This window comes from Mesitornis unicolor, unplaced genomic scaffold, assembly GCF_000695765.1.
Source record: "Mesitornis unicolor isolate BGI_N332 unplaced genomic scaffold, ASM69576v1 scaffold18145, whole genome shotgun sequence".
In the NCBI taxonomy this organism is placed as follows: Eukaryota; Metazoa; Chordata; class Aves; order Mesitornithiformes; family Mesitornithidae; genus Mesitornis; species Mesitornis unicolor.
Genome location: NW_010184999.1, coordinates 1 through 10,868, shown reverse-complemented (window position 1 = coordinate 10,868; position 10,868 = coordinate 1). Strand labels below are relative to the sequence as shown.

Here is a 10,868-nt window from a genome sequence, read left to right as displayed (position 1 = left end):
TTCTACAAAAAGATTCTGTTAAAAAGCTCTACAGATTGTGCTGACAAAAGTTAAGCACTGACTCAAAACAGACCAAAAATTTTAAAAACCAATACCATCGACCACTGTCAAAACTAGTATTGATACATTTTCATTTCAACAGTAAAGGAAATATGCAGCATGTGTGACTTTTGCTTTAGCATTACTATCCTAATCTTTCTTCTAAGCAAACAAAATCTTTCTTCTAAACAAATAAACAAAAGGAAATATTTTACACAGATGCCAAAACTATACTCACTTTCTTCTCATGGGACAATCTTTCATAAAATGGCCAATTTTACCACAGATTCTGCAGCATCTATCATTTGGTGCCAATTCTCCTTCTGTTAGTACCTCTGGATCAAAAAAGTACTCCTGAAGAAGAATCATGCATTTAAAATGAAAATCCATACACTTGGGAATCAAGACAGTTAAGCAAGTGTTAACAGTGGTTAAGAGTCACAGAGAAGAATAATCCCTGTGTGTGTAGCTGAATTCCCAGAACAGCTGATGAGATTAACTGGCCACTTGCATCTTCTTTACAGGCAGTCTGCTGACCACCAGTCTGCAAGCTCTTTTTTAAAACTGCAGTTTTAAGAAATGGTAAGCTGCTTTTGATAGGTACTAAAATATGCAAGCCTGTACAATGAAGCTCTGACTTCATAAAGATTGTTAGGGTACTGTTGAAATTTAAGAATGAAGAGCTTAAAAAGAGTATAATCATATTCCTGCAACTGGTAAGTTTTATAATACATCCAAGAGCATGCACATATTGCTTTTAGAAAGCAACTTACCATTTTTGATGAATATTCTTTAGGAAATATTTTTACAGGGCTACCAAATACCCTTCTGCCATTGATAAAAGCCTTCATTATAAAATTTGTCACTGGGGAAGGAAAAAAAAAAAAAGAAAACAACATCCAAACATCAAACAAGCCAGTACAGAATCCAAGACAAGATGTTCACTTTGTACTCAAACTCATTAACAGGAGACTTACTTTTTCTTGACAATCCAGCTCCAAGATTGTGGTTCAAATCAAAGGGGTCTGTACAAAAAACATTACAGCCATTACTCAAGGCCAAGATCAGCAATGTATACATACACATGAACAGTCTAAAGTAGCCATTTCTGATGCAGAATTAATATACAGAAATTGAATTGTTTACAAATTTATTGAAAAGAAGTTAACTCCATGGACACAGGATCATAGACATCCAGCTCTGAACTGACTCAAGTACTGTAAGAGTAAGATGAGTGTGTGGGCCAAAGAATAGAAATTCTTTCCATGAAAGTCACATGGGCCAGCAAGTGGATTAGGGAACATTTCTAAAACGTGTCTCGGCATTTTCTTGATAGAGACCATGGTATTACTTAACAGTGTAATCATACACAGGGTTAAATTGGTCATGTGTATATGGACTCAGCTAAACTTAGTATTTGTGGGAAAACCTCAATTGCATTACAACTAATGTATTTTCCACAGGATTTGGTTAAATCTATTTTTCTGTCAGTTACTGTCGTCATGAAAAGGATGAAATCTGCGTTGCAGCTTCTTTACTGTAGGGGGGGAATAAAACCCTAAGAATAATTTTTAGCACTACTGAGACTGAATGGGAATTTTGTGATGATTTCAAAATATGATCAAATAATGTTTTATCTAGTAACAGAAAAATAAATAAGCCTTGTGGAAAGACCAGATTTTTCATGTAGGCATTAAAGAAATTCCACATATTCATGGACTTGACGTGCTTTTACCTTCAATTACAATGTATTTTGAGGTCCACTGCTTCTTAAAAGTTGTAAGCAGACTTTTTCTCCTAATGCAGATGACATGCTCTTTAAAATCAAATTCTTCGGTGTAGAAACGAAGAAGTCCCAGCCACAGTTGCCCAACAGATTCAGTGTTTTTGCCACAGTCTGGCCAGACATCCGACTAAAAGTCATATAAATATTTTTACTCTCAGTACTTGCATTAAGCAGAGTAATTTTCCTAACTTGGAAACTCAAACATCTTATTTTACAGAAACACCAGAATACTCACCTTCCTTTCAGAACTGTTATTAACAATCCAAGATCGATTATAAAGTATTTTTTAAAATATTAACAACAAAAGTGGAGAATTAATAAAAATTATAACATTAAGTTTTGCCTGTTATAAAAAGGAACGTATTAATTAACTTTATGTGCCTATTTAATACAAAATTATTTGACACGATTAACCAGCTCTGACTAGATAAGCAACTAGTATTTGTAGGAGTTATCTCCACCCAGTAACATGACATACAGAGCAACTGATCATCACTAACACCTTCAACAATTTTTTAAATCTATTTTTTCACATTTTGCAGATTTTTTTGTTGCACAGAAATTACAACCAACAATATTCTTAAATCTTTACAGCATGGGATTTTCACAGCAATAGCTACTCCATTTCCATTTCTATATTCAACCATCATATTTGTGGACAACATTTCTTGAAAGCAATTCTTTTTCATTTGCAAAGCTACAAGTAACACCATTTCAAATGAAACTTTCTGATTTACTCACCAACTCCTCTATCTTATCAAAGAAATAAACGTTCCAGCCATCAACTAAAACTTCAGGTTTTTTTGGTTCTTTGTAGATCTGAAAACATAATATCAAACTCGTTAGAAAAGCTTTTTTGATTCAGCACTGACATTCTGGTGAATACTGTGTACAGACACTAATACAGATACAGGGATTTTTCTTGGTATACTGTACCTCTTGAAGAACAGGGATGACGGGTGGGTTTCTCTGTTGAAGAAAATAAAGCACCATAAGAGTATACGCATAAGAAGACAGGCTACCCCGAGATGCATCTCCAATGTCACATATCTAGAAAAAGAAACACAATTTATATCTTTTATGGTCTCATCTCTTGCTGCTGGCACCCCTGCCTCTAGAATGTCTGAAATACACTCACCTTCGTAAAGACTTTCATTGTGTAACACAGGTATTTTACTCTAGGATCAATGGCTGCGTATGATGCCAGGAGTCTTGTGTTATGCAAGGCCTATAAAAATAAAGACATCATATAGAAAATAGAGGAGCTCTGAAGAAATGAAGGAATAAGCTGAAAACACAAAAACCACCTTGTGTGCTCAAGAAATGCAGATGTGAAGCCTATACAGTAGAAGGTGTATTGAGAAAGGAAGCATTCATCAAGGAGGTTATCATCTGCTCTGTTAAAAAGGTGACCAACACCCTTAACCTGCACAGAAGTGGTACAAATCAGCATTCACAGAACAGTACTTTAGAAAGTGAAGCATTAATCTACTACTGCATTTTCAGGATATTTGGTAGAAGGTAAGTTCTTGAAATAAGAAATAGGAGCCCAAAAATGGGAGAGCTATCAAGTGACCCAAAAGGATGCATAACATCAAGAACAAAACTTTCAGACTTACTTAGTGGCTGAGGTTTCTTTCACAAGACACACTTTGAGCTCATAGGCAAACTTCAGAAAGTTTAATACTGGCTCTAAAACCCGCTTTCCTTTGAAGTTTGAAGGAACTGGTTTCTGACATTCAGAGACATTGAAAAAACCCAAAACTTGTTTTTAAAATATGTGGCCAAAAACCTATGTGGTTTTTTGTAGATTCTAACACACGTTCTAGTTCAGGCAAGCTGAGTTCAAAAATCACTATTCCAGGTCTCAAGGCTAAGCAAGAACCACAACAGGGAGTGGTGTGTAGAAAAGCTGAAGTTTTATTATTTCGTGTCTCATTTACAGAAAGACTTAAATGCCTAATCCACTATTTCTAAATATTACCAAAGAACTAAAATATTTTCTTAAAGAAGTGACAATTCAAGTTGAAATTATGCAACTGACTTCAGTTATAGTCAAATAAAAAAAACTTGTTTGGAAATCTAAAATTGCAATAGGTAACTGGAAATGGTTGATTACTGAACCTCAACAAAAAAATCACTTCAATCTCAAGAAGCAGACTCACATTTTTCTGTTTTAAAAAACCAAACATATAAACTTACCAGAGTGTTATATAAACTGATGTCTACTTCAAGACCACTTCTGACATGGAAAAATTTGACAATTGGGACTTTAGCAGTTGTTATAGGCAAGACATTTCTTAAACCTAGGGCGAGATGTTTAATTACTGAGTGACTATAATACAGTCACAATAGTATCAAATGCTCTACAAATAACTCCAAACTGTAAAAAAAGCTACAAAATAAAATCATAGTTAATACCAAAACAGTATTTCAGTTATATTTTAATATTGATTTTAGGCATTTGTCAAACATGATGAATCTCCTAAATATAATATATACATTATATATAAAATAAACATTTAACTCCCCCAATAAAAGAAAGATCAGTCTAAATGTTACAGAAAAATAAGCTTAATAGATCATTGACAGTCCAATCCAGTTACACCATAACCTGCACTATAAAATTATAGCTTCTTCTAGAAAACGCAGAATTCCCATTGTGAACTTCTATCAGCATACCTTTTACTAACTTATTAGGCACTAAACGTACAAATACATCATAACTGCTAACTTGAAGCCTCAAGCTTTAACTTAAGGCTTGCTCTTATATATGTAGGTTATATACTATAGATACTGTACGATATGTAGATATATGTAGGTTATATACTATATATAAATATACTATCTGTCCAATTCAGATGTGGTCCTGTAACAGTATAACCTCATAGACCTATCTGTGCAAACAAAAATAAATCCAAATATTCACAACATATAACCTCACTCTTACTACCATTAAGTTCTTCAATACAGTTTATTTATATTATTATTTAGATTTTAATCTAGAGTGCCCCAGAACTTCACTGACAAGTGAAGTCCGGTAAACAAGAACCACTTATTTTAATTTTCAAGAAAGTTACCTTGCTGTTTCTTGAGAACTTTTGCTAAATCTTCAATGATTCTGATGCAATCGAGTCCCTAAAACATTAAGAAAAAATGTTGAAAGCTGTACCTGTGTCCTGGTTTGAGCTAAAAAGAACTAATTTTCTGTTAGTGATTTTACTTTTCAGCTCAGCATCTTCTAAGTGGCTGTACTTGCTGAAACTAACAGCATGTTTTTCCAACAGTGTGTACTTCTACAAGTGATAATGACAAGGCCACTGTCTCACCATGGGTGCTGTATTTGCATCTATGGGAGGTGTGGACCCGAAACTGACCAATGAGGTATTCCATCCCACATACGTCATACTCAGTATAAAGGTGAGGGATCATGAGGGTCTCAACCCTTCCATCTTCGATCCTTGCCTTCCGTCTCAACGCTCCCTTCCTTCTTGATCCTGCCCTCTGCTCTTCTGATACCGCAATGGCCAAAGTCCAAGCAGAACCCTGCTAGCTTGTCTACCTCCAATCCTGACCCACGTGTTCCTGCATCCTGTTTCCACCTGCTGCTGGGTCCCGTCTGGGACTTTTCCAGTGCCCAGTTCCGCAGAGCCTCTGGTGACGTAATCATCACTGGGGAGCGTTGAGGGGAGGATTTTATATTGCTTTTAAATATGTATATTTGTACATATTTGCATATATTCCATTATTTTCCTATTTACATTATTATCCTGTAGTATTAGTATTATTGTTTTATTAAATCTGTTAGATTTATTTTCCAACCCGTAAAGTCTCTCTCCCTTATTCTCTTTCTCTTTCCTTCTGGGGAGCAGAGAGGAGTTAATAGAGAGCATCTGTCCAGCACTTAGTTGCCAGCCCAGCCCTAAACCATGACAATCTGCTGCAAGTATTGTAGGCAATCCTTTTATTACTTGCCATTAAGCTTAAAGCTTTATAATTGTGAGTTTCATATTATACAGATTCATGCAGTATCAGAAATTGTTTCGAAATACCACTAGTAAAATCAACACTAGACAAAAGTTTGTATTAGGCATGAAAGGAGATTGATGTAATTTTCTATGGTCTCCCATTCTATTTGTTTATGCTACATAGCACGTCATTTATCTAGACAGCTAATGCTAGAGATAGCAGTAGTGCAGAATTCAGAAGAAAACTGGCTACTGAGAATTGCTCTTGAACGCATGCCTAAACCAACAGCCAAACCTCCTAAAATAATCTGCCTTTGTGGCACCTATGTGTTTTCTTCTAATCTGAAAAGCTTTCATAAAATAATAAATTTTTTACACAAAGAAACTGTGTTATTGATACACAATATAGCTATAAAATTTTGTATTTATTAAAAAAGAAAAAAAAGCTTTTCAAACTACCTCAGCAGTTTCCAGCCCATCCATCGTCATGCAGATATCAAGGTCACTTTGTTTGAAGCCAAAGCCATTTTTTGAGGAGCCAAACAAATTCAGCTTTGTTCCTGCAAGAGATGTCATGGGTTACAACCATGTATCAACACAGAATCTCACATTGTATATAACTTCAAACCACTGCATATCTTTTAATACAGACATGAAAACGTTACTATCTTTCTATAGTACATCAAAACTTACTTTCTTATCACTTTGTCGATGATCAAAGAATCTCTTACTTATATTAGCGCAAATGAGCAGCCTGACAGGTCCAGAAACAAGTTTGGTTTTCCAATAACTAAATCATCACCATGAGGGTCTGAGCTGAAATCTGATAAAATATGTAAGACTGCTCTCTACAGAGATTTTCAGGATAAGGGACGTATCTGTTCACACACCAGGCTTGACCTAAAAATATCCTTTGCTAATTTTACAAGACTGTGAACTGAAGTCCAGGTGCTCCAGGTAAGAACTCCACAAACAAACAAAAAATAGCTAAGTTCTGTGGATAGGTCAGATGTTGTCCCTGTACTGTAAAATATTCCAAAACCAGTAAGTTTCAGTTGGAAGCGTGTTGTTTGTAAGAGCAGATACAACAAGAAGTCTGGCTAGTGAATAAGGCTAAAATAATTCACTATTGCTTCGATTGTTTTATCCTTAACTTGCCATTTTTCCTTCCTACTAATGTGTTGTACATATGACTAAGTAAAAAAAAAAGTCTTCTAAGACTTTGGTTTAAACAGAAATTAATGTAATGAAGTATAGCAATACTGAGCAACAATATAGGTTAAATGTTCAAAACTAAAGTGTTTCTTGGAGAACACTCATATGAGCACACCAAGTAAAAATGCAAAGCTAGAACTGCGTAATTACCTGGGAAATCCTGCCTAATGAAGTTCTCCAAGTTTTGTCTTATAAGTTCCCGAGCCTGATCCTCTACAATATTTGGAGCAAAATCATCTTTAAAAAAAAAAAGAGACAACAATTCAGGTAAACTGATCTGTAGAATGAGTCAACAGCAAAGATTCAAATGAAAGGAGTGAGGGTTTTACAGTGGAGGGGGAGAGAAATAGCAAGAGAAGATTCACATGTGAAGGAAAGAAAGCAAGGATGAAGTAGAAGAGAAATACCTGTTCAAATAAAAACATTAATTAGACAAATAATGCATTTTGTCTGGTCAGAAATGGAGAAAGGAGGAAAGTTGTGTCACTCTGAAAAGAACAAAAGTGGAGAAGTGTTACAAAACAGTATTTTGACTTCAAGTTTTCTAGAATACTGAAGTCTTTGTTTACTAAAACCCACAAGTTAAGGAACAGTAACAAAACTCAAGGTAGACAGAAAAGTTGACTGCACAACAATATTCAAAGGAAAAAACTTACAGTAACATTGGACACAAACTTGATCTAGAATAACTGAAAATTTGGGTGTCAGCGCTGGCAGTGGGTCAAGCTCAATTTTCTTGAAGTCTTCTGGACAATCCCTCTTTAAATGACCTTCCCGTTTGCACAAGCTACACACTATTGTAGGAGACTGCATGGACAGAAAGCAAGATTGGTTTTAAAAACTATAATGGTTTAATGAATTTGAGCAACACTTTCATGTAACTAGTAACAGAACACGAGCAACATGTTATGTTGTAAAACAGCTTGCTTACCTTGCCCTTTGTAAAAGCTGGTTTACTGAATTCATAAAAGAGTTCAGATTCTAAACACTGTTTTGCTGCTGTGCTGGTCTCTTCAAGAAGGCTTCCTTTCTCAGTAAGATTCTCTTGACTCATACTGACCCTCAGAGGTCCATCTACATCTTCTTCAAAATGTTTGTCCTCATATTTATTTGGGATGGGAAAATCTTCTTCCTCTGATGGTGCATCATCATCTCCAGATCCAGTGCATGTGTTATCTAGTTCATCTCCTGCTCTTATGATAACACCACACTCACTCTGGTTTAGAAGACTTGGTTCTTCCTCCTCTTCCTCCTCATCATCCGAGTTAATAATTGGGGATATCTGACTCTGTGCAGAATGTATGAATTTTTTGGGAGACTCATCCAGTTCATCAGTACCTTCAGTGCTCTCCTCATCGATGTCCCTGGGGTCATCCATTATACCACTGCAGTCTAAGCCAAACTCATCACTCTCTGTAAGTGCAGCATTTTGGAAACCTTCCAAGTCTGAAGTACTACATGTCTCTATATCATGGTCATTCACTGTAACAGCGAGATCTCCACTATCACTGTCTTCATCTATTCCCTGCTTGGTAGTCAAGATATCATTCCATCTTCTTTTTTGTTGCTCATGTTCTTCCTCTTCCTCCTCTTCTTCTTCATTTCCACTCTCTGTCTCTTCACAACTTGGTTTAAAATCTTCATTATCTCCAGAAATGACTTCCTCAATTATGCAGTCTGAATCTTCATGGGCAATTCCCAAATGACTTATTTCATCAGCCAGTTCTTCTTCTGTGAAGCTTTCTGAGCCATCACACCGTTTTGAAGGATCAGTTCTATGTTCCTGGGGTGTACCTGTAGTCTCCGTTATGTGATCTTCCACTACAGCTGTGTTTGTTCTACCCTCCAAGTTTTGCAACTCAGAATTTTCATGCTTTATAGCATCTTTTCCATGATCCAGTATTTGGGATTTCTTCTCATTGTCATCTGGAGAAGATTTTCTGCTCATTTTTGCATTTTTTTTGTGAGGCAAGGCAAAATACTTGTAAGATGCTCTCAGGCAGTGAAGAATATACTCATACACTAGCTGGCTGTTTACAGTTCTTGCAACATTCCTTTTGACTGAATATGGGTCTAGTAGAAAGAAGAAGTGAGCCAGAAGTGCAGGAGTTAACTTTTTATCAAAATGAATACACTTATATGCTTACAAAACTTGAATATGCTGCTCTTAGTTACTCTAAAACATTGCATATGACATAAGATTTATGAATTGTGCTGAACACAATTTTTAAGTCCACACAATTAATTAATTACTTGATTTTATAACATTGAAAAAATATCCAAGATAAATATGACTTAATTTTTCCAAAACATATTTTATTATATTATTGGGAATTATAGTCCAATATTTAAAAATTCTAAGTTACGACATACAATTCACTAGCCAAGACAGTATCCTAGAAAATTAAAGTAACAGTTCTTCAAAGTTTGTTGACACACATACCTTCCACAGCAATGCGCTTTTTAGGCCAGTCCTTTGATTCACGAGACACTGTCTCTTTGAGTCGTATGCTAATAACTAACTCTGCCATATTGAACTCCAAGGCATAGAAACGAAGCAGTTCCACCCAGAGCTGACCAGCAGGTGCTGAACACTGCTGTCCTGAACCAAATACTAAGGGAACCTGTCAATTATAGAAGAAAAGCTTAAATAGTATTTAATGCACAGGTGTTTAGCTGTTACACTTCCTTGTATTTAATCTGTAGTGTAATATTATTAAAAAATTTATAGTTGCTTCTGTATTCCTACAATTGCAATAAAAACTGCAATTAAAAAGTTGGAAGAGACAGTATAAACTTAAGACTGTAACTTCAAAACAAAGACTGCAGCAATGGTAGAGAATAGCATCAATGATTAGTAACAATTGCTTATTTAAGTGTTTATGCCACAATTTATAAGTTCCCAAGAAAATATCACATCTAATCTAATTGGACAGAATTCATTATATAGCCTATTTTTAGCAAAGCCTAAGCTGGCAAAGCCCAAGCTGTACTGTTAACTGTCATATCATGCAACCATACAGTGATACTCTTTCTTGCAGAGTTGCAATAAAAAAAATAACTTGTAAGCATAGTTCAAAGCTCAGAGGAAATATTTTTTTCATATACTTAACCTAATTTGGAGATAAAATTGGTTCAATTGTATAAACAATATTCTCCCCAATAGAGTCCTAAGGTCTGAAGGAGTCTGAAGTAACACCTAGCTTCGTCGCACCAAGAGGTAAGCATAGTATCAAGCAGTCACGCAATCCCTTAGTTCAATTTATAGTTTTGCAACATAAACAAAAACAGAAAATGGTTCTTTTTTGAGAACAGCAATGACTGCTAGACTACTATAAAAGTAAATTAAATGGTTCAGACCTTGTCCGTTCTAGGGGAAGTTTCTTGTGGCAAATCAGAATCATCAATGGGGTTATGCTCCCACACCACAGCATCATTCTCGACTTCTTTCAGATGAAAATTATTTAATTTGTTTAATGAGAATCCTTCAATCTAAAAGAAATAGAAAAAGAAACATACAACTAAACATCATGTGCTTGGTAGTACACAAAATTAAAACAGAACTAAGTTTAAAAATAGCTGTTCCAGGCCTAGAATATGCCCCAATTTGCTTATCTTTTCTCCCTTATTTCTCTACAAAAAGCTCTCAAGAGTTCAGTGTTTTTGGAAGGGTATCCATATGTCATCGTACCCAGCTCAAGCCAAATAGAACTAATCTTCTATTTAGTGATTTCATTTTTCAGTTAAGTCTTTTCTAAATGACTCTACTTGCTGAAACTAACAGTATGTTTTTTCAGGCAGTGTTCACTTCTACAAGTGATGATGCTTCTATGGTATGTAAATATAGCTCTTGCTTATAC

General features: G+C 35.4%; 1 protein-coding gene across 1 annotated transcript; it reads right to left on the bottom strand.

The window, feature by feature from the left end:
* Positions 1–277: 277 nt before the first annotated feature.
* On the bottom strand, positions 278–10,500 carry ZCCHC6 (zinc finger, CCHC domain containing 6; the record flags this gene model as incomplete). Its single annotated transcript, XM_010184685.1, has 15 exons — positions 278–393; positions 813–904; positions 1,017–1,064; positions 1,775–1,952; positions 2,567–2,644; positions 2,762–2,875; positions 2,964–3,053; positions 4,028–4,131; positions 4,906–4,963; positions 6,253–6,353; positions 7,159–7,245; positions 7,665–7,815; positions 7,940–9,081; positions 9,452–9,632; positions 10,369–10,500. Coding segments are annotated over 15 exons (2,672 nt in total), but the record flags the coding sequence as incomplete, so codon positions are not given.
* Positions 10,501–10,868: the final 368 nt, after the last annotated feature.